This window comes from Rhinolophus hipposideros (assembly GCF_964194185.1).
Source record: "Rhinolophus hipposideros genome assembly, chromosome: 6".
In the NCBI taxonomy this organism is placed as follows: Eukaryota; Metazoa; Chordata; class Mammalia; order Chiroptera; family Rhinolophidae; genus Rhinolophus; species Rhinolophus hipposideros.
Genome location: NC_138052.1, coordinates 68,650,986 through 68,676,456, shown reverse-complemented (window position 1 = coordinate 68,676,456; position 25,471 = coordinate 68,650,986). Strand labels below are relative to the sequence as shown.

Below are 25,471 nucleotides of genomic sequence, written 5' to 3'. Positions count from 1 at the left end.
CATGAAGAAATTACAATAAGCCACATCATAATCAAATTCTCAAAACCAGTGATATAGAGATATCTTAAAAGCACACAGATTAAAATTGTTAAGAGTGACAGTAGAATTCCCGTGGGAAATAATGCTAGAAATTCCCGTGGGAAATAATGCTAGAAATTCCCATGGGAAATAAGCTAGAAAACAGTAGAGAAACATCTTGAAAGTACTGAAAAAACAAAAGAAAGGAGGGCAACCTGGAATTCTTTACCCAGTGAAAATATCTTTCAAAAATAAAGGTGAATGACACCAATTCTATACAATCCTTTCCAGAAAACAATATATATATATTATGAAAAAGCAGTACCAAAAGTAGATGAAAATAGTACCAAAAAGACAGTTATTGACCATTCTGTCTCAAGAACATAAATGCAAAAAATCATTAACAAGGTAGCAAATTAAATCTAACAATATGTAAAAAAGGTAATAATATATCACCAAGTAGGTTTATCTCAGAAATGCAAGGCTGGTTCAACATTATAAAAAGTCATTTAATGTAAATCATTGTATTAACTGAATAAAAAAGAAAAACCAGGCCAGCCCGGTGGCTCAGGTGGTTAGAGCTCCATGCTCCTAACTCCGAAGGCTGCTGGTTCGATTCCCACATGGGCCAGTGGGCTCTCAACCACAAGGTTGCCAGTTCGACTCCTCGACTCCCACAAGGGATGGTGGGCAGCGCCTCCTGCAACTAAGATTGAACAGGGCACCTTGAGCTGAGCTGCCGCTGAGCTCCCAGATGGCTCAGTTGGTTGGGGTGCGTCCTCTCAACAGCAAAGTTGCGGGTTCGACTCCCGCAAGGGATGGTGGGCTGCGCCCCCTGCAACTAGCAACAGCAACTGGACCTGGAGCTGAGCTGCGCCCTCCACACTAAGACTGAAAGAACAACAACTTGAAGCTGAACAGCACCCTCCACAACTAAGATCGAAAGGACAATAACTTGACTTGGAAAATAAAAAAGTCCTGGAAGTACACACTGTTCCCCTCCCCCAATAAAATTTTAGAAAAAGAAAAACCAAATGGTAGCATCAATTGATTCAGAGAAAACTTTTGAAAAAATGTAATATGCATTCATGATTTTAAAAACAACAAAAATCTCACAAACTCCCGACAGCAGGTAATGTCCTTAACCTTATAAAAGTTATCAATAACAACAAAAGAACCTATTGCCAACATCACTCTTAATGGTCAAGGTCTCAGTGTTCTCTCTCTAAGATCAGGAACGAGGCACGGATGATCACACTACCCACTCTTACTCAGCATCATATCTGAAGTCCTAACCAGTGCAGTAAGGCATTAATTAGAAACCTCTATTTGCAGATAATATGAGTGCTTATGACACAGAAAGTCCCAAGGAATCTGCAACTAAGCACCTAAAACTAAATATAGCAAGGTCACAGATACAAAAATCAACAGACAAAAAAACCAATCATATTTCTATGTACTAGCAAGACACAACTGTAAATTACACTTTTCTAAAAAATATTATTTACGTTAGCTCAAAAAAGTGAAACACTTAAGTATAAATCTAAATCATGTGCAGCATCTATATGGGGAATACTACGAAATGCTGATGAAGGAAATCAGAGAGGACCTAAATAAATATGAAACATAGTGTTTTCATAGATTGGGAGACTCCAAATTGTTAAGATGTTAATCCTCCCCAAATTGATCTATACATTTAATGCAATCAAAATCCCAGAAGTTTTTCAGACACAGACAAGCCAATTCTAAAAGGCATGTTGAGGGGCTGTGGATGGCTCAGTTGGTTAGAGCATGAGCTCTGAACAACAGAGTTGCCAATTCGATTCCTACATGGACCAGTGAGCTGCACTCTCCACAACTAGATCAAAAATAACGAGCTGCAGCTTGGCTTCTCAAGGGTCAGCCGGATGGCTCAGCTGGTGAGAGCATGAGCCCTCAACAACAAGGTTGCCAGTTCAATTCCCACATGGGATGGTGGGCTGTGCCCCCTGCAACTAAAGATTGAAAACGGCTGCTGGACTTGGAGCTGAGCTACACCCTCCACAACAAGATTGAAGGACGACTTGAAGCTGATAGGCCCTGGAGAAACGCACTGTTCCCCAATATTCCCCGATACAATTAAAAAATAAATAAATAAAAAACAAAATGCATGTTGAAAGGCAAAGCAAATAAATAGCCAAAGCCAATTTGATAAGGAACAAAGTTGGAAGACTCCACTACCCAATTTTAAGACTTAGTATAAAATTCCAGTAATCAAGATAGTAATATAATGGTGAAAAGATAGACACACATAGATTAATGGAACCGAATAGGAAATACAAAAATAGGCTCACACAGATATGGTAAGTTGATTTGAGACAAAGATGCAAAGACAATTCAATAGAGAAAGGATAGTGTTTTCAACAAATGGCGCTCGATCCTCAACCTATACCTCACAACTTATACAAAAATTATCTCCAAGTTGATCATCAGCCCAAGTGTAAAATGTACACCCATAAATATTTTAAAAGAAAATATAGGGGAAAAATCTTTGTGACCTTTAGCTAATCAGAAGTTTTTAGACATAATAATGAAAGCATAGTCTGTAATAAAATTTTTTTAACAAATTAACCTTCATGAAAATTTACAACTTTAGCTCTGCAAAATATTGTTTAAAAATTAAAAGTCAAGGGGCCGGCCCGGTAGCTCAGGTGGTTAGACCTCTATGCTCCTAACTCCGAAGGCTGCGGTTCGAATCCCACATGGGCCAGTGGGCTCTCAACCACAAGGTTGCCAGTTCAATTCCTCGAGTCCCTCGAGGGATGGTGGGCAGCGCCCCCTGCAACTAAGATTGAACAGGGCACCTTGAGCTGAGCTGCCGCTGAGCTCCGGATGGCTCAGTTGGTTGGAGTGCGTCCTCTCAACCACAATGTTGCTGGTTCAACTCCCGCAAGGGGTGGTGGGCTGTGCCCCCTGCAACTAGCAATGGCAACTGGACCTGGAGCTGAGCTGTGCCCTCCACAACTAAGACTGAAAGGACAACAACTTGACTTGGAAAAAAGTCCTGGAAGTTCATACTGTTCCCCAATAAAGTCCTGTTCCCCTTCCCCAATAAAATCTAAAAAAAAAGAAAATTAAAAGTGAAGCTAAGGAGTGGGTAAAAATATTTGCAAATCACATATCTCAGCAAAGGACTTTATCCAGAATAAACTGTCAAAATTTAACAATTAGAAAACAAACAGCTCATTTTTTAAAAACGCACCAAAAATTTGAACAGGCATTTGACCTAAGAAGATGTACTGATGCCAAATAAGCACATTTTTAGAAATGTGAATTAAAAATGTAAATAGAAAATTAATGTAAATTTAATTTTACTATTTTAGTGTAAATTAAAAATGTAAGCAGAAATGTAAATTTAAACCATAATGAAAGACCACTGTATAATGGCCAAAATTAAAAATTTTAAAACTCCCCATATGAAGTACTGAGAGGAGCAAATGTCACTCTCAATGTGTTCCTAGTGAGATTGCAAAATAGTATAGTTGCTCTTGAAAACAGTTTGGCAGTTTCTTATAAAGTTAGACATACACTTTCTATATGACCCATTCCACCCTATATTTCAGTATTTACACTACAGCCAAGAGTCACACATTTTGTAAATAAAGTTTTATTAGCACACATTTATTTATGTAATGACTGGGGCTTTTTTCATACTTCAGTGGAAGAACTGGGGCAGCAAAGCCTAAAATACATATTATTTGTCCTTTTACAGAAAAAGTTTATTGATCTCACCCTGGAGAAGTGAACACAGATGTTCACACAAAAACCTACAAACAAATGTTCATAGTGTCTTTATTTATACTTGCCAAAAAATTGGAAACAACTCAAATGTCCTTCAGTGTGAATGGGTAAATAAACTGTGGTAAATCCATACAAATGGAATTTTACTCAACAATACAAAGAAATGAATAACTGACACATGTAACAACATAAATGAATCTAAAATAATTATGCTGAGTGAAAGATTCCCCCACCCCTCACCCCCCAAATAAACTAAATGATTCCAGTTATATAAAGTTCTAGAAAATAGAAAATAATCTATAATGAAAAACTGTAGATCAGTTGTTCCCTGGTGACAAGAAATGACGAAGGGATGCGTAGGACAGAGGAATTTCAAATGGGTTCCAGGAAATTTTAGGGATGCTGGATATGTTTAGTATCTTGATTGTGGTGATGATTTCATAGGTGTGTATATATCTATCTATCTATCTATCTATCTATCTATCTATCTACCTATCTATCTATCTAGTCAAACACTTTAAGTGTATAGTTTATTGTATGTAATTGTATCTCAATAAAACTATTAAAACCCAGATCTGCTTGAGACCAATGCCCATACATTTAACCACAATGCTCTTCCTTCTCTCATGGCAGGAAGGAGCTCAATCATGAAAAGCTCCAACCACTAACAGTCTGTAGTCCTTTAGTCCCAAATGCCCTAATCCTGGGGGTGGAGCTAGTTAGGAAAACACAGTCTCCTCTTCACCAGACTCCTTTGTAGGAATCAGAGCCAGAGCCACAGACCACCGCCCCCTCCCACCATCACCACCATGAATGGCTCTGCAGTGCTTGCCCCCATCTGGCTTCAGCCGCTCCTCCTGGCCTTGACTACCTCACCTGGCCCAGGTAGAGCTTCTCAGAATTCCTGAGAGGCCTGAGAATCTCTAGTCTTGAGACTCCAAGGAGCCAAAGGAGTGTAGACTTATTTAACATAAATAGTGTCTGTCACAGGTCGCGGTCTCTGGAAGGAGATCTGGAAGGGAGGTGAGAAGTTTATGAGAAATCAACACCTGTGACAGGAAAGGAGCAGGAATGGGCCATGGCATAATCAGCCTGTGAAGGACGCTTGGCAATGCCTTGGCCAACTTGGAGGGGAACTCTGGAACATCTCCCTGTCTGAATGTCCCGAGTCAGATCAAGATGGTTGGTTGGTTATTTATGTCCCTGCCTCACTCAACCATCAGATGCAGGACCAGGAAAGGATGTGACATTGGCTGACCCCTCTCTGCAGCTGAGGCTGACCTTGAAGGAGCTAATGGCTAGATGCTGTTGTGCTACCACCAGGTCATTGAAGAGACAAGGTGACAAAGTAATTATATATGCTTATTTCCTTTAAAAAATACCTTATGTAAAAAAAATGTCAGTATGCAAAATATAAAAACGGTCTCTTCCACCATTTTGCTAGTTAGAAACCTACTATGGGAAAAGACATTGGGTCCCATAATGACAAACAGATCAACTTCACTAATTTATCTTTTGAGCCTTTCATGTCCTGCTCAAGGTTTCCAAGCCATGTCACATTCTGAGAGATGATGTTGGGTGGCATAATTAAAAGTTAGCTAAAAATAAAAAAATTAAAAAGCAAAAACGTATACCTGACCTATTAGGAAGAAAATGCATATTGTATTCAGAAAGAAAAACCTATACATTAATTATGGGTATGACTTACTGGTTGTAGAAAGCCAGATAGGTATAACACAGGAAGAAGCTGGAAAAAGATAATGAGGCAGCAAGCAGGGGCTGAGAATCCTTTTTATGGTGCTCTGAGCTTAAAATGAGTGTCGCAGAAGCAGCAGGAGGAGCGTGGGCTGCCAGCTCTGTGATTAACGATAGAAGGATTTCAAGGGAACAGTTGCTGCAATAGTAAGATTTTGCCAAATACCAATACAAAAAGTTAGTGTGCAATCAAGAATAGAAACAAGTGACTATAAGTTGGTATTTCTCAAAAATGAACTGTCAGGAGTAAGCTTTTATTAATCAAACGATAATGTTTTGCTGTGCCGTGATACTGTTTGCAGAGTGTGGAAAAATAATGAATCAGAATTCATAGAACATTTCAAATGTTGGTCTGTGAAAATAAAACACATGGCTTTTAATGAAGAAGGAAAATTTCTAGAATTTCCATAGAAATAAAATTTGCGGACAAGCCTAAATAGTTCGGGCAGTGGAATAAGTGGTAAAATAAGCAAAAATGGGCCTCTAGTATATTTCTCTCTCCTCTCCTTCATTTGTCTAATCCATAGTGTCTCAGAGGCCTTGGGGCTCTGGAAGATAATGGCTCCCCTTCCTCCATGGGGTCCACTCTTCACCTGCTCTGCCCCGATCGGCTCTCACGTACCAACCTTTTCCCAACACATCGACTATGGTTATTTTTCCTTGAGGACCTTAACAGAAAATGTACAGCAAAGAACCTTTATGTACAGCAGGGTCCCTTTACTAAACTAATTAAACAAATTAACCCCAATGTATGTAATCCTTCCAGAAGCCCTGGATTTTTTAAAAAGACTTCAAGACACAGTTTCTGGCATGTTTGTGGAGGAAACATTTTTACGGTTGTTTGAGTCTCAAGTCACGCAATGTAGGTAATGACCTCTGTCTGGGAGTCAGGCTAGCCTAGGGCCTAACTTTTGCTAAGGTTCACATACACGTAAAAACCCTCCCATCTCTTCTCATCTTGAGGGCAGTATTTTGTTTCCATGACTTGTTTCCTGTCTCCTTTTATTGTTCAATTCCCTCTAAACACATGCAAGAGGCAACTGTGATGTAGTGGAAAGAATAAAAAAAACCTAGATCTCACTCCTGATTTTTCTACTCCCCGGATGAGGCCTTGGGCAAATTACTTACATCTCTTTGAATCTGTAATTCATCTGTATAAATTGGTGAGCATAACTACTTTCTAGGGCAGCTGTGAGGAGAACTGTTTGATGCTTGGCACATGGTAGGCTCTCAAAGTTAGTTTCTGTCCTGAAAGTCCGAGAGTCACGAACAGATATGAAAGGCTGCATGTGTTCTCCTTTGCACACCAGCCTGTCAAGAGCATCAGTTCTCTCTGTTTCCATAGAAAGAATGCCTAGATATTGAGGACATAGGAAGAGACACGCGTATTCTCACACCACTAAAGACCACTTAAAGGAAAGAGCCAGATTTGGACACAAGAAATCTGGCTGCAAAGCTCAACCCTGCTATATGGAAGCTGTAAGATCTTGGACACTCAGTGCTTTCCTGAGCTTTGGCTTTTTCAGATGTAAAAGGAGAGTAACACCCATGGTTCTTTCTATTCCAAAGGAACATAGTATAGGTTAAATACCAATAAAGTGCCATTGTAATAATAAATTATACAGTGTAACATCAGAGTTCCAGAAATCACCTAAGTAGCATAAAGGAAAACATTATTACCGGACTTTCCAGAGAAGAGCTGAGAAATACTGGTACAAGAATCCACAGTGTGATTTTTACTTCCCTTCTGTTACAAAATTCAACCTGGCTTTAGATGTTACTAATGCCTAAAAGATTGTATTTATTTTTGTTATTTTAAACTTAAAGTAGGCAAACAAGTTTTTGTTTTAGCAATATTTTAAAATATTAAAATATCAAATATTCAATGAATTGCTGAGATTAGGAAATTTATACACACACCTAGCACCTTACAATTTTTAATACTTATTAGTTATATTAGCCAAAATCCTTTTGGATGAAGAAATCTAAATTTTTACCATAGCCTGTATCACTCAAACTAAGTTTTATTTCCGGAAGGAAGTTGATGGGTACCAAACTGACACCACCACTGCTATCTGTGCTACTGTGACAATGCTGCTGTCATTTGTTCCAATAACCATGTCACATGGTGCTCCCAAAGAACAAAATCTTGGAGCAGCATCAAAATGGGAGACTATGTGAGAAAGGCGTTTGTAAGCATATGGGAAGCTCCCTAAGGGCTCCCAGAAATAACTGGGTGAGGTTTTCTCCAAAATGGGACTGCTGGTTCTATGTCAACTGAAAGGGTAAGAGGCAGAGAGAGAGATATGGATGGCTTTGCTTAGCATGACCCCCATTTGTATCCCACCAGCTGAGGAAGTCTGGAGAAACATCCTGACATTTATAGGCAGACCAGTGGTCTAGAATTCAGAGACTGAATACTGACCAAAGTATCCCAGCCTTACATATTCAACAGTTAGAAAGTCCTCTGAGTTTCTTCAACAGAAAACTTCCAAAGGGAATTGGGCAAAATTCTTCCAATGTCACTTTCCCTAAACATATTTAATTAGAAGAAAATATAATCACCACCAACGCTGAATCCAGATATGGTAATTAAACATATTAATGGAAAAAGCTGTACTGTTTGAACTAACACCATTATCTTAGGCTGTTTCATCTCAGTCTCTAACAAGGATTGTAAAACAGAATGCCGTGATAGGCAAACAGGAACCATGTACAAATGAATATGCCCAGGGAAAACTGTAGGGTTTCCCACAAGTAGAGAGATCTGAGGACGTGGGAGAGAGACTCCTCAGGAACCAAGGTAGACATGGATAGGGTAGGGTATTCTCTTAACTGCAAGTGACGAAATGGATGAGAATATCGCAGGTACACAGAAACAATCTATATTTGCTTACTTCCAGATAACCAAATAAAAGAACAAGCCTTTTCTGAAAGTGTATTCTTAAGTTATTTCTATTTTCTAAAAACTTTTAAACACAAAATTTTATATTATTGGACCCAGGCACAATTGGTACACATCCTAGCTCTACAGGACCACCAATAAGCTGCTGAACTCCCTCTGAAACTTTGCTTCAGTTACCTAACCCATGCCACCGATGAAATTATGGGTGAAATTATGCCTTGTTGAGTTTGTAAGTCTCAATGGACTCGCAGTCCTGTGGCTGACCCAGGGTTTCCAGTTAGCCCAGGCAATCCCACCTCCCACTTACCTCCCAGCAAACACCTGTCTGTACGGAGCAGCTCTGCCTCCTGGAGAGAGTAACAGATTTCTCCCACCCACCGACACCTGTGAATCTTTCTTACATTCCAGGGAGCAAGGGACATCGCTTCTCCCTGTGGTCCAGATCCATGCTTTGGGGAAGGAACCTCCTGCAACTGTAAAGCTCAAACCTCGGGCAGGGGGATTCTCTTTGCCTGGTTAAAGTCTTTGCCTGTTTCCTTTGTGTATTATATATTTTTTACTCGAAACCCTTGTCTGACAAGTAAACTGTGTTTTCTCATGAGCCTTTTTAGCTCCTCTGGCAGGAGACAAGCTTACCTCACATTCCAGGTGGCCAACTCCTTCTTTGAGGGCCCCCAGCTATATCTCTATGCCCCAAAGATTGTTTAATGCCTGCAAAAACCAAAATGTCCAATGAATTCCTATTGAACCAACTTGTACAAGCATGATGCCAAGCTTTCTTATATTGCTATACATAAGTGACTAACTCCCTTGAGAGCAAAAGGTAACTTCTGTTTCTCACTTGGAACCCTCACTTAGAAGTTCTAGAAACTTTCAAGACCTGTCTGTAGTCTTCCAGACTCCCAGAAAGGCTGCTTCTCAGCCATTCTTTCTCACCTGTTCCTTTCATTCTGTGCAAATGGTCTCACAAGAGACGGAAGCACTAGTTTTCTCATCAAGAAACTGTTAGTGTCTCCAAATGTCAACTGCTGACTGTAGTGGGTTGAATATAGTCCCTTCAAAATTCATGTCCACCTAGAATCTCAGAAAGTGACTTTATTTGGAAATAGGGTCTTTGCAGACATAATTGGTTAAGGATCTTGAGATAAAATCATCCCAAATTTATGATGAGCTGTAAATCCAATGATTGGTGTCTTTATAAGAGCAATGATAGGGAAATTTGGGACAGACACAGAGGAGGCACAAAGAAGCCACACAAAGATGGAGGCAAAGATTGGAGATGCAGGCACAAGCCAGCAACGCCTGAGATTGCTGGAAGCCTTGACTTCAAACTTCAAGCCTTCAGAACTACAAGAGAATAAATTTCTATAGTTTTAAGCCATTGAGTTTGTGGTACTTTGTTACAGCATCCTTGGGAAACTAATACACAGAGAGACAGTCAATCTTAACATGCACAAACCTGCCCTTCATATGTCACCATCCCCTTTGCCTAACCTGCTCGCTACTAGGTTCCTGGAATATAATCTGCTTAACTAATGTTGATGAAGATAGTATGGAATTGTAAAAAGAAATCAGCTTTAAGAATCAGTTTGCGAGTCACAATGTGACTGAGTCATTGAGTTACAAGATGCTTTCCTTTGCTTTTCCGTCAAGGAGAATTAGTATCTTCCCTATTAATGAGATGATTCTGAGCATTTAATGAATATACTGGGGGCGCTAAAAAAATGTATACATGTGACTTGTATTCATCTTTTGTTATCGATATATATTGAGTATTACAATTTTAATATCGTTTTTTCCTTTCTTACAATGTACATACATTTTTTTTGGCACCTTCTGTGTGTGTTTGTGTGTGTGTGTATTTTTTTTAAAAATACACAGTGTATCATGATTAAAACTGGAATATAGGCCCATATATCAATGTATTAGGATGCAAAATGAAACATTTATCAAATGAAATGCTAGTAACCATAAAGATGATTAATCTAATCATTCTTGGTCACACAGTGAAATCACCTGGAGATTTTTTTTTTTTAAATATGAGTCCCAGCCTACGCTAGCCTCTGGGGGGTGGGAGAGGCATTGTTTTTTTGTATTTTTGTTTTGTTTAGTTTTGTTATTTTACAAGGTTCTCCTTGGTGCAGTCTTTTATATTTGTTTCCATTTCACAAGACATGAAATGGAATCCTTTAATAGATTTTACCTAGTAATTCTCTAATAATTTGCTCTCCTGTCATATCATAGAAAATATGATAAAATAATGAGAGTCTAAGACACAGAAAACCAGTCATACGCCAAACAGTGACCCTTCCTAATATCCCTAATAGCACAAACACTCAGCGGAAAAGACACCATTGATTATGGCTTTCATCTCCATTACAAATTTCACAGTCAAGATGACTGAAAATTAACCTTTCCACTTCAGTTTTTAAGTGTGCAGAGTCGCTGTTTTTTATATCACGGTATCTGCTCTATTGTGTTGATGTGTTTGTGTGTAAGCACACACGCACAGTGTAGGTTTTTATATGTGTGTGTATTCCAGTTAGTAGAGCCTAATTTGTTTTTCTCTGTCCATCCCCATTTCTTTTGCTTCTCCTCTACTTACCCATAAAAACACTTCCAATCACACAGCATTGCAAAGCCCTTTCACATTACCCATATTTTGCTTCCTTAGTGAAGAGTCATTGATTGCCTTCCCATCCCAAGTGCATGTAACAAATAAGGCATTTCTGTAGCCACAGTGCATCACAACATATCCAAAAATAAATATTAATAAAGAAGATAGCTTTGAATCTCAAATATAAAGTAAAGCCTCTTAAAGAAAAAAAGCTATCAGTGTCCTTGGTGATAGAGTTGCTTGTTGCCATGGGAATGAATCCAAAGACTCTATGACATTTCCTGGGACCACATGAGCTAAATGGAAAGGATGCCTTCAGACACCAACCCCGTGTTCATGTATTTACCTGGTAAAACTCTGGGGAAGGAAAAATTCCAGATGAAAGGACTATAGAGTACTTAATTATGTGGCTCAGGCATGGTAAGAACGATATCTGAAAATTGTTATTTTTAGCAGGTATATAAATGGCAAAATAAAGAGAGAGAAAATAACATGTCACCTAAATTTTAAATACAATTATATCCTGATGCATAATGTATGAAATAACAAAACTGTTATTTCAAAACTGTCACTGAAGATACCAGTAGACTTCCACTTTTCATGTCTCTAGACAAGACAAGTAGTTCTAAACTTTGCCGTTTACATGTTCCCAAGTCCTGTATAGCAACACCATCGTCTATTTCATGAACATTTTATCACAGTCTGAGTTTCAAATAAGCCTCCTAAGGGCTTAGCTGACTAGTTCTGCTGCAATAGAAACCGAACCACAAAGCCATTCTAACTTGCTATGTCTCTGTTCTTCATGTTTGGAAGTCAGATAAGAGTTGACCTGCTCAGCAGCCCGTGGACACTGCAAGAGACAGTCACCGATGCATATCTTTGTTCTTCACAGGAGTGGCTCATCACTGCCAACTCCCCACAGCCAACCTTCACCTTAGGAAGAGTCATCCTTTTCTACAAGTTGCTACTTTCCAGGAGGTATGTAGAAAACACACAAAATTGCCAATCTTCAACCATTTTGGGGCCTACAAAAATGGGAAGCTCTAATATATTGTTATTCTACAATATTCTACTTAGAATGCAGATGTTAAATATGGTGATATAAAAAGTCCTATGTAGTTTAAAGTTGTTGGAACATGTATAACTACATCACCTATCTATGCTGTATCTAATCTAGCTAACGGAATTTATTTCTTAGATATTCCTATATTTCTACAATAAGTATTGAACATTTTCTGTGTGCTAGACACTGTGCTAAGTCTCATGTGTGTTTTTTCTCATTCAAGACAATAATTCTAGTAAGCAGATACAATTATTACTTCCATTTTACAGATCAGCTTGATGCTAAAGAAGGTGAATTATCAAAAGGTGAGGCCTGTATTTGACCTTGGGCAGCCCGACTCCAGTGTCCTATGACTATGGTCCTATGGCGTGTTAGAACTGGAAAAGGCTTTGGAGAGCTAGTCTAGTGTTTTTCCAATTTTTTGACAGCAATAGAAATTTTATGTGGAAAGCCTAGGGATGAAGCAGCTGCAGCAGAGCTTTTTCTGAACCAGGAAACAGCAGGGCACTCCCTGAGACTTCTGACCCCACCAGGTATTTCCACCTTTTGTAAACTAGACCATTGATGTGTCCAAGCTTCAAGGAGCCATCCAGCTGCATGTTAAGGCCAGCTCCAAGTCCTCACCCTTTCCAGGAAAGCATGTGAATAGATACCCCTCTGTCAAGCCTTATGTTCTGTTCCCCCTAATACAACAATTTAAGACCTGAATCCACATGGGTTCTCCTGGTTTCACCTGTATATATTAGCCAATTTTGTTCAATGAGGAAACTATGTCCTCCCAGAGAACTCACTTTCCCTCTGGTGCTACAAAGAGAACCGACTTTACTTACTGGTCTGGAGGGATGAGACGAGGTGAGCGTGGCTCTTACGGAGAGCAAGTATCTTCTTTCAAGGCATCTTCCTCAGGTCAGGTAGTTGAATGGGCTGCTTTCCAGGGAAAGAGGCTACTGCTGCCGGCCTAGATTTCAGAAGACTTTGGAGATTCAAGCTCTTTTGGCCACTCCCAGCCAACTGTTCCCATCCCAAGTCTTCCTTATAAGGGACCTTGTTTCTGCATACGAAACCTGTCACACCTTTGCACACAGTCCCCCGTTAGCTCTACCACCTCGCATGCGTTTCAACAGTCTTCCCTGCAGCCTCACCAGACGAGTGAGTGAAGAGATCTGAAGACGAGATCTCTTTAAATGCTGCTCTGAAGGACCTTCGGCTTTTATGGCTCTCTCTGAGTTGACGGTTGAACTGAGCCTGTTATTTTCATTCTTGAAGATTTCATTCGCTAGTGCCACAACCCTTTCAATTACCATAATGCCATACCATTCAGGTGCTAGAGCAACTACTTTACCTTCTACCGGTGCCTTGTCCCAACCTACCTCAGGTGAGTCTTCTTTACTGGGATGCTTCAGCACGTCACAAGTCATCATCAGGAATCATCCACTTCCCACCAGCAACAGGTCCTTGTTGCTATTTTGACAGTGGCTGATTGTTCCCGAATCCCATCCTAAGGGTCCCTCTTTCTAGAGCTATTTCTAATACCAAGTAGCTTCTGTTGGGTTTCCCCCACATCAGCACCTGAAAAGAACTGTAGTAGTTTATTTAGTGGCTGGTTCCAAGGAAGAGAAGTAAACCACCAGGAAGGGTGAGAAAGAGCGGGGGACGGGGGGGAGAATATATATATTTACATTATGTATTACATATTATCCATAATACATATTCTATGCATTATATCTTTGTATGTATGTATATAACATATATTTATCAACCCCACTTACTTGGTCTCATTCCTAGGTCTCTACCTGAGGCTTTCTTCTTCAGGGCTTTCTGCCCCGACTCTCTTTAGATCCACTTAGGAGGTAGCCATGAAACCTGTTGGCATTCTGTGCTTCCGCTATCATGACACTGATGAGAATTCATTTTTATGAAATGCATGCTGTATGTCAGAAATGATTCCCATTTAATTCGTTCAACAAGCTCATGAGGCATATACTATCTTTAAATTATTATTCCCATTTTATAGATATCGAAACTCCATTTTTTATTAACCAGAGGAGCTTAGCCAGGAATCTAGTAAATCTGATTCCAGATTTGTGCTCTTTGTACCACATTGCTTTCTTTTTTGTATTAACACACTGTATCAAAAAAATGTATGACAATTACTTTTTTCAACTATCTGACTTCTCCACTGACTGTATGCTGGACATGGAAGAACTCTATCTGATATGCTCACCACTGAATTTCCAGATCTATTCCAATGTCTACTGTTTCATTCTTGCTTAATAAAGTATTATTGTATTAATTAATTAATTAATTAATTAATTAATTAAATGGCTCAAATAATCAGATCAGGCTTCACTCTGGCTTTCCATGAAATAAGTGCAAATAATTTTGCAGGGTCCTGGAGCTCTTCAGGGCTGCTCCCTCACCATTCCCTGCCTGGTTGAAGCAGCACCCACTCCTCACTTTCTTCTCCTCACTTAAACCACACGTATTACATTCCGCAATGTGCAACTATTTGTAATCTTAGCCCTTATCAAGCTCTTTTACAGTTTAAACCATTGCTTAAAATGTTTGTTTCTACACTTTTTACCTGAAAAATTGATATTCACTGGATACCCAACAGCCTTTTTCAGAAAAACTTCCCAGCTACACCCAGTGCACCCCTCCACACACATACCCTGGAGTTCGTCATTCCTTCCTCTGTGCTACTACGGTCGTTTACATCTATTTTTATTGTTGTGCTATCAAATTGTATTATAACCTTATGTACTAATATTTCTGCTTCCTTATTTCACTGTAAAGTCCTTGAGGACATCTTAACCCAATTTCTTTGTTTTTTAAGCAGGATGTGTCTTTTAATAGATAATATGCTATTATTGAATTGATAGTCTTTTAAAATTGTTTTAAATGGCCCGTAAAATAATGGTGCGTCTTATAATTTGGTGATAGTGCCTTAGATCAATGAAATACAGTGCCTAGTAGTACAGTATAGGTGCTCAATAATATAATAAATATACCTAGTACAAATAGATGTTCAATTAATATTTTGAATAGAATTGAATTGAAGCTTTTGTTTGATTCAGAGCTGTGAAAATTTTTTTCTACTAATGAGTTATCTTTTTTGGGGGGGGGGGCTTTACATGAGAGCTTTATTATCCACTCTGTTACAATTTTTGCCTAAGTTATCTGGAAAGTTAAAGTAAATGAACTTGCTAATATTAGCCATGATTCCAAAGTACTGAGTCTGAAAACTAGGGGGAAAAAAAGATGATATCATAGTGATTAAACAAACATGAGAAACATCAGCTACTTTTATTGTATAAGGGGCAACCTCCTATTGAACTCAGATCATAAAAGATAAATGCTCTTTTTGTGACGATAGGATACACAGTAACAGCAGTTTTGTTTGGTAAGAAGTTCAGTTTTAAAATGTAGAACTATTGGGCCTAGAAAAACATCCCAAGGAAGATGAAAGAATTTGAGAATGAATCCTTTAGTAAAAGTCAAAGATTTTTCTGAAGCAAAGTACATGTAATCTTCCCTATGCAACTTCTGCCAGCTAATTTACGATGTGCCAGATGTTTTATAGCATCGATGAAACAGATATTTATACGATGCTTCCCATGTGCCTTGCACCGCGCTGGAAGCCAGGAGCACAGTGGTGAATAAGACAGATGAGGGCCCTGCTCTCCTTGTGTTTATATTTTTACTTGGAAAAGGCTGAAAATAAATAGAGAAATCAGCAAATAAACACAGTGCTCCAAAGAAATAAAACAGTAATGGCCTAGAGACTATTTGGAGACACTACTGCAGATTGTGTGATTGGAGGTCTTTCTAAAGAGATGACATTTGAGACTCTCTTCTCTCTCTCTCTCTCTCTCTCTCTCTCTCTCTCTCTCTCTCTCTCTCTCTCTCTCTCTCTCACACACACACACACACACACACACACACACACACACACACACACACCAGTCACTGAAAGAGAAAAGACTGAGTGCAGAGACAAGAATAAGCTTGATGGATTTGAGAGTGGAATATAGTGCAGAGGGACTGGCAGAAGATACGGGCAGGTCTTAGTCAGCTCGGGCTGCTGTAACAAATGCCATAGACTGGGTGGCTTAAACACAGACATCTCTTTCTCATAATTCTGAAGACTTGGAAATCCAAGATTAATGTTCCGACCAATTTGGTTCCTGGCGAAGGCCCTCTTCCTGGCTTGCAGATATCATCTTGTGTGTTACATGGTAGAAAAGAGTGAGCTCTAATCTCTTTCTCTTCTTATGAAGACACAAATCCCCTCATGGGGGATCTACCTTCATGGTCTTATCTACACCTAATCACCACCCAAAGACACACCTCCTAATATTATCCCGTTGGAGGTGAGGAGTTCCACATATGAACTTTGAGGGGATGCAAACACGTAGTCCAATAACAGGCTGAGTATGCAGCGGCCAGAGCTCACAGGTTATGAGGATCATGCCTCGGAATTGGGGTTTTAAGTGCAATCAGAAGCTGTTTGAAGGTTTAAGTAGAAGCATGATACAAATTATATATACACAAACACACACATAAGCTCACAGAAACACAGATACATACACAAACACACAGATATACACATACATATTGTTTTTCATTCATTCTGACTACTGTGGACAAGAATAGACTAAAGGGTCTAATTGGAAGCTATTTCAATTATTCTGGCAAAGCAATGGTGGATGCTTGGTAACAGAGTTAGACATGGAAGGAAGCAGGAAGATTCCAGATCTATTTGGGTGAACATGCTAAGAGGCGTTAGTTATAGATTAGATATAAGAGTGTGAGAAAAAGAGTGGAATGAAGATAGCCCTGGGATTTTGACCTACGCTCTTGGGGAGATGGTGATGGTGTTTAGTAAGAGAGAAAAGGACTAGGAGAAGAACAGGTGGTAATGAGGATAGGCAGGTTGAGAAATAATCTTTTTTACATGATAATTTGACTTTAAACCTCTCCTCGTTATAATGGTGGAGAACACTGCGAGAATGTTTATGATTATAAAAGGAAATAAAGCATGGTTTTGTAAATTGCAACGGAGTTATTTCTGCACATACCTAAGGAAAAAACCACAATCTAGTCATCACTGACTGAAAAAGGAGTTCATAATTCATAAAGCTTTATTCTCTCTGGGGAATATATTTTTCATGATTATTTAGAAACTTTTCAAGAAGGAAAAATTAATCAATAATATTTTCATACTCAGAAATTTATCTTAAATCTCAGAGATGTCCAAATATACTCTACAAAAAAAAAATTGGGGTAAAATCTAATGCTGTTAAACAAATGAACAAATATAGGAACCAATTTTAAAAGCATATTCTCTTACAATTTGATTTTTAAAATCAAAATGATAATTCCTTAAATTGTCATGTTAAATTCCTCTTCACAACTAAATTGAACTGATGGCATAGAGAAATTAGTTAATAATAAAGAGATACTTTGTGTTATTTCAGCACCACCACCACCAAAACAAAAACAAAAAAACAGAAACTTCCTAATTTGGTAACTGTTAAAATGCACAGCTGCAGGGTGTCCATAGAACAGACTCAGAAACACAGCTTATTGAAGCAAATAGAAGAATTAACCAGTTAGGGGTGGAAATGGCACATAGGAGTCAAAATCAAATGAAGAAAGTACAGAGAATACAAATGGATTTGTTCTTCTGGAGGAGCAAACTTAGAGTATTACTCGATTTATCTTTGTGTGGTGGCCTATGAGTGAGATTTTTTAAATGTTTTTGAGAAAGCCTGGTATTTCTCCTGTTTGAGAGGCGCTAATTGAAAATTTAAGCACAGAAGGAAATCAATGAACAGGTCATGGAAACATAGAGAAACATCCAGAGCATGGAGGGGAAGAGCAGGACTGACATGAAAGGAGACAGAAGAAATGTAGAAAGTGAGATATAATTGCACACCTGGAACTTTCTCCACGTGTCCCCCACTTCCTCTGCCAAAAGGAAGAAAGGCCTTCATAATTACTATGACTGAATCCTGACCCACATATGATGACAAAGAGGTTAAAATATTGTAAATGCAATATATTATTCAGGCTTTCTCACCAAAGTGCTAGGAGTTCACACTCTTCTGGCCCCACAGGCCTGGCATGTCTTTTATGAAGAAAAATCAGAATACATGGTGTCCCACACATTTATATACTGATGAAGAACCCTGTGCAGAAAATCGAAAATCTGAACTCTCCAGCTTGCAAGGTCAAATTACTTACACTATATGTGCTGACAAGCAGCTGCTACAATTTCAAAGTAAAACAGATAAAGAGAACTTGAAGAATATAGGACATTAATATTAGCTACGGAGCAAAACCTCTAACCATTGAACAGCTACAATGCCCTTGAGGTTTTCTTTGACTGGCATTTTCCATTCAGCTGTGCCTCATTGCTTTCTTTAGAGATAAGAAGTGCTGTAAAATATTCTTATAAAAGCTATTATCCTTTCCCATGTCAACGGTTTGTTTCACCCAACAAGAAATGGTTGAGAAATGCTGGAATCTGTGGTTACATAAAAAAAGACATACAAAAAGGTCTATCAAGCAATATGCTAGGCGTTGTTAGTATGTTTGTTTGTTTTAGCAATCCTAAAATCTAAACATTTATGCATTATATTTTATGAAGAGATTGTACAGAAAAGAGGACAATATTTATATGGCATATTTAGAAATGGACAAATGTAGACACAAAGAGTCAGTACAGCAGCAGCAAATCTACCAGTTTTCAAGCAAATTATATACATATACATATATATGTATACGTACATATATACATATATATTTACATTCATCATCCACATATATAAACATATATACATGTATTACATTCACCATTCATGTATATTCACATATATATTCCAACATATTCCAATTAGGGCCTGGGAATTTCTAAAGAATTTAGAAAGAATTTAAAGCTTAGATGTCCATTTATGCCTAAAGCCACCAGGATATCAGTAACATGTGCACCATGATAAAAATGTAAAGAAAGAAATTCCCACCACTGCATCCTTGGAACGTCTTTGGGTTTAAGCTTAAGTCTCTATGACCTAAACATATTTTGGATAACTTACTCTTCTGGTTTCTTTTATCTTGTTGACAAGATACTGCTAAAAATAGATGTAGAGGAATAAAAAGTCACCAAATTGAAAGCCAGTAAGTATAACTTGTGGGGCCCTCTAGACAAAGAAACATGCCTTGGTTTCCCCACCAGATGAATGAGGATTATAAAACCTGTCACAAAAAATAATGTTGCAAAACAAAACAATCTATTGTATTTTTTATAATTACCACAAATAATCAATTTGAGAATTTAAATTTTAAAATGTTACTCTTTCTAGCAGCATGAAAAACACCAAAATCCTAAAAATAAACCTAATAAAAGAGGTGCAATCTCTTTATAGAAATCCATACACTTTTATTAAGAAAAAGTAAATAAGACCTAAATAAATGGAGAGATACACCATTGAATGGATTGGAATACTACAGTTTATATAGAAATGCAAAGAGCCAAAAATAACCAAGAAAATGTTAAAGAAGAAAAGTGGGGAGGCCTATACTCTGATATCAAAACATAAAGCGGTAGTAATTAAGACAGTGTGGTTATGTTACCAGGACAGACTAGACAAATGGAACCAACTATGTACTCCAGAAATAGACACACACATATATGGGTACTTCATTTTTTTTTCAAGGGTGGCACTACAGAGTTGTGGACAAAGGACAGTTTTTACAAGACATGGGCTGGGTCAGTTGATTATCTATGTTGGGAAAAAAATGACAATGGACTTCTACCTTACGCTATACACAAAAATCAATTCTAGGGGATTGTAGATTTTTTAACCTAGTAGATTGGCAAAGATGAAAATAAGAAAAAATAAATTTAGTATTAGCCAGGACTTGAGTATTCTCATAATTTCCCGTTGGGAATTTAAATGGACACATTTTCTGGAAACTATTTGGCAATGTATCTCAAAATCGCTATATATATATATATATATATATATATATATATATATATATATATATATATATATATATATATATACACACACACACACACACACACACACACATATATCTTTGACTCAATAATTCCACTCCTTTATCCTAAAGAAAAACTTTATCCTAAAGAAACAGTTGAACAACCTCGCGAAAACGGATTTTCATCACTACAATGCTTATATAACAAGAAATTAGGAGAGAAAAATCTAATAATAGAAGGTTGGTAAAATATGTTATGATAATCTACATAATAAGATGCTAAATCATTATTATAAATAATGATTTGGATCAAAGATCGCCACCTAAGATGTCCACTGGGGCAGGATGTAACATAAATGAGTGAAGAGACTCTTTGGCAAACTGGATATCACATGCAGCTTTCGGAGAGGGCAACTCCAATTTATTGATGCCAAGTAAGAAGGGGGTGGGGGTTGCTCCTAGGGTTGTCAGAATACCCAATATTTTTAAAGAAGTGGGAAATTGAATTTTTTATGTGAAATCTCCTGATTTTTAAAAGTTGTCTATTGTTTAAAATTTTCTGAAAAAGATTCAGTGGCCAAATAAAACACATTATTTGTGAAAACTCTAGAGTATATACATATACAAAGGGTGCCAAAAAAAATGTATATACATTATAAGAAAGGCAACAACTGTCTTAAAATTGTAACTCAATATATACCAAAAACAAAAGATGGATACAAGTCATGTTTGACTTCTGCAATTACAAGAGGTGCTCAAAGTGGTTACCATCAGCATAATTTTAATAGTTTTTTCCTTCTTACAATGTGTATACATTTTTTGGCACCCTCTGTATTTATTGACATAGAAAAATATCCATGATATGTTTTTTTTATTGTTGTACAAAGCCTATTACAAAACAGTTTATATAACATGATCTCATGTTTGTTAAAAATGGAAGCATAATTTGCATGTATGTATAAACTCTAAACAGTGTCTGAAGGGGTATAAATCTAAATGTTAATAAGGGGTGATTTTTATTATATTATACATTTCTCTATTTTTGCATTTTTATATTCGTTATTAATATTTTATTATCAGAAAAATATGATAAACTTCTTTTCAATTGTGGTTACAAAGAAAAGAGTTAATAGTTTAGTTTAAATTTTTGAGAACTAAATTACAAATCAAAAGAACTGAATAAATATTCTTGCACATAAAATCAGAGCGACCAGAATTAAAAGTCAGTTCTTCCATTTAGCATGTCAGTGGCCTTGGGCTTTCTCACCTATAAAAATGTCTGTAATAATACCTTCCATCTCTGCCTCAAATCCCCTTGGTAATGTAAAAATTAATAAACAAAAATAGAATTTATGTTTACCACACTACCTTCCTAGAATCACCAAAAGCTAAGTGTAGAAGGGTGCTTTTTCTAATGCAGTTCAAGTCCAGAAAGGAGACAGACATAGAATGTAATAATGTAAAATGTCTTTGTTGGTTTGCTTATTTGTTTGTTTGTTGGTTTTGTTATTGCATCCAGAAGCCAGACCGTCATAAGGATCTTCTCCTTGCAACTTCTCCACTCCCAGCATCTAAAGCTGCTTTGCCCCACACCTCGCTCCTTAACTAGCAATGATACCCAGTGCACTGGAGCAGAGAATGGCTGACCATCCATTGCCAGAAGAAGTAGCACTAGATGAGGTGAAATCCATATCATGTTGTCAAGAGTATTTGGGTAGGTCCTAAGTATTGGGTGGAGCTCCAGGACAAATGGAATAAACTAGGAAAGCCACTTTCAAGGATTAGATTTAACCTTCAAATAAATAAATAAATAAATATTTTTTGAGAATTTGGTACCCTTTATTTTCTCTCCCCTGCTGTCTGTATCACTAGTAAAGGCATTTATCCAAATGGAATTCAGGGAGCTGAAGAGGTCCACAGGTAAAACCAAGCAAATGGCTTGTGTAAGGTGGGTTTTGTTTCTGTCCGTATCACCTCATTTTCATCACTAGGGACTTAGATACATGCATTCCGCTATTTCTTCTACCATGCAGGTTAAGTATGATAGAGTGGAAAAAATTTTTTTCAGGTTATTGTTATACCATTGGAAACCTACGTTGAATGAGCTCAGGTACCTCCCCAAGTACCTGGTTAATTTCTCCCCAACTACCTGGTTAATTGGATTGATTTTGCCTTAATCCAAAGAGAATTTTCATCACATGTGGTCCAGGGACATACAATCCCCCTTCGAGATATATTTGATATAATAACCCATTTGCATCATCATTCCTTTTTCAGTCACAATAAAAGAGAAGAATAAAAGGGTTGTTTCATATCTTTACTCATTCAGTAATGTGCAACATGAACATAATAGTGTTAAGAAGTCAGAAATAACTTAACACGATAGCTATAGATGTTTGTTTATATTTGCAAAATTTCAACAATTATCTTCCCTAGGTTCCCCCAAATTAGCATATTTGTTAATCAAATTAATTAAGAAGCTTTTCAAAATAAAAGCAATGTTTTAAATAAATATATTTTCATAACCATAGAACATTTAGTTCTGTTGGAGGTAACAAACATATTACACTCAAGTACTTTATGAAAATATTAGGGCAAATATTATCTAGGTGCAGTTATAAATGTACCCTAATTAGTCATTTGCTTCTTTTTTGTGTTTTTATGCATGTGTTAAAATTATGTCATAGGCATTTTATAACCATTAGTTCTTAAATCATTATAAAGATGTTATCTGACTCACAGAATTTATATCAGCTCAACATGACATGATATTGTTTAAACAATGAGTTTAAATTTAAATTTAGTACTCTAAATTAAATGCTATCAAAGCCAAGACCCTCTAGCTGCCCAGGTCTGCTATAGAAAATGAATGCTGGACTCCCAATTTGGAAGACTGTAACCTTCCTACAAATCTCAACCTTGAAATTTCGTAACTGAATAATATTGTGCCATCAAAGTCCTAATTACAAAAGAGCTTTTACTGTGTTTCAGAGTATCGCATAAGTGGGTATAAATTTACTCCTGATCAGCTTTTCCACTGAAATCATATCTGTTTAGTAAAACTACAGAAAACTTTCTAAAAAATTAATTTTATTCAATAAATCTTTTAAAGAGTTCCCTTTCTGAAGAAATGGCTGCTGATCTTTTCAGAAGCTCTGATTATTTGTTTACCTTTCATTCACTTTTTTTTCTATTGTGATTGTTAGGAATTTTTCTAATCTATATTTAATCTATCAAAACATCTATGCATTGGTAAATTTGGCTTCCTTCAACAATAAGCTATGTTAACATCTCTAAATTAATGACAAAGGTAGAGAGACAAAGTTAAACACAGCCACAAGTTATAGTGAGTGATCTTTAGAATTTTACATTAACAAATTTTTCCCAAAATGATACAGTAATAACTTACTAAATGAATAATGCTACACAAAATAGATTTGAACCAGATCTCAACCTATCTCTCTCTGTCTCTTTGTCTCTCTCTCTCTCTCTCTCTCTCTCTCTCTCTCTCTCTCTCTCTGTGTCTGTCTCTCTTTCTGTCTGAGATACACACAAACACACACACACATACGCACACACACACACTTCCACCCACATCCATACATGGGTGTGTACACACACCTCAGAATTGAACACACTGCTACTAAACATTTTAACTTAGATAAATTAACTATGTGAAAATACTGACATTGTGAAAATATCTGCATATGTCCAACATCCCATGAAGGGCATTTTTTTGTGAATGTCTAAAGACCTTAAAGAAAGAAAACCAGAAAGAACACACAGTCTTTGACAGGAAGGACGGTGAATGCGTCTGGGTACCACTCCGTCAGGGTCACAGCTTCCCATTCTCCTCACCACTCTCCTTCTCCTCTATGGCTTCCAGGCTGCGCTTGCTCTTGGTGTCGGCACTACTGCTGGCAGCCTTGCTAAGTCCACAAGACAAGCACGCCAGCTGGATCTGCTTCATGTTTTCTAGAGCTTCATTCTTTGCGTTCTTCAACAGATCTCCTTGGCCCTAAACACAGGTAGAAACATACACCAAAGAAGAAAGTTATGGGCCAAGCACATCCTGAGTGACTATTGCTCAGTCAGGAAACAGACCCAGACCTGAGAACTCAGTTTTCCATGGTTTCGCCCGAAGTTCTTTTCTAGCATTATTGAGGGTCTTTGTGCTTTGGGCCTTCCCGATCGGCTCTGTGGTTACCGGCTGCCCCTTGCAATTCCTGTAGTGGAGGACAACCTCAGGGGAACCTATCCTCTGAATGTGCCAAGGACAGGCAGCCCGTCCATCACCATGGTCTGACACTTTGCACACCGCTGCAACTCCTATCCCACCCAGGCCTAGCATTCCTAGACTTGGGAGGAAACAAGGAAAGAAACTGCCTTCAAGAATTAAAAATTAAATCAGCCCCTCAGTGTACAAGAGCTTAAAAAGCAAAACATCTTCTGTAAAGTAAATGATATATCTTTATGATTGGTTAACTTGTTTTTGTAGATATTGGTTTATCCTTGCAATCTGCCTTTTAATAAATTATTAGTTACCTACATTCCTTCTGTCTATCATCCTGAGGACCACATTCCCTTCTGGCTGATGGAGAAAGAGAGGCTCCAGAGGCTCAGCATGCCAATCAAAACAAAAAGCAAACAAGGATTGCCGCAAATCATCAGCTGTCAGTTACATCAGGGCCTGAGAAAGATCTTTTCCCATTCTTTTTATTTTTTATTTTAGTTCATCCTTATAATGTTCAAGTGCACACACTGAGGCTGGCCCAGGCCTGAAGAACTAAGTGTGGGGAAGCCAGAACGTATTTCCACAGTGTACAGACTCCTTTCCATTCTCACAGCAATGCCTGAGAGTGTGACCCAGAAACTGTGAAGGACAATATGGGACGATATGGAGGTGACACTGATTGCTGGAGAGTTCCTCTACAAAGCAGAGAACCAGAGAAAGGATAGGTCACCTATTTTATGCAAGGTACTTCATGAGACACTGTTTTATCGCTTTAATTTGATGAATGTTTTTTCTATAGGGTGTATGAGGAACCTCGTATTTAAAAAATGCCTTGGAATATTGAATTCGTCAAAAGCTACACAGACTTACTTACGAATCTAATATAATAATAGCTAAATCCTTCTAATAACTACCTTTCACTAAATGGATAAATAAGTAGGGCTTTGCCTAATATTTTTGTTAAAGTCCACTGAATCCAATTACCTCAGTCATGGAATACGATTTTAGAAGTAGACTTGGAAGTTGTATAGTCTACCTTATGAAGAGAAAAGAAACAGCCGGATGAGGTTAAACGACTGACCCAACGTC

At 37.8% G+C, this 25,471-nt stretch overlaps 1 protein-coding gene across 1 annotated transcript in view; it reads right to left on the bottom strand.

The window, feature by feature from the left end:
- Positions 1 to 22,444: 22,444 nt before the first annotated feature.
- The window catches only part of PLCL1 (phospholipase C like 1 (inactive)), a 299,473-nt gene continuing 296,446 nt past the window's right edge, over positions 22,445 to 25,471 (bottom strand). The window contains exon 6 of the mRNA XM_081051941.1: positions 22,445 to 24,166. Within this exon, the coding sequence (XP_080908067.1) occupies positions 23,984 to 24,166 (183 nt within the window). The 3' untranslated portion in view covers positions 22,445 to 23,983. The remainder of the gene's footprint in view (positions 24,167 to 25,471) is intronic.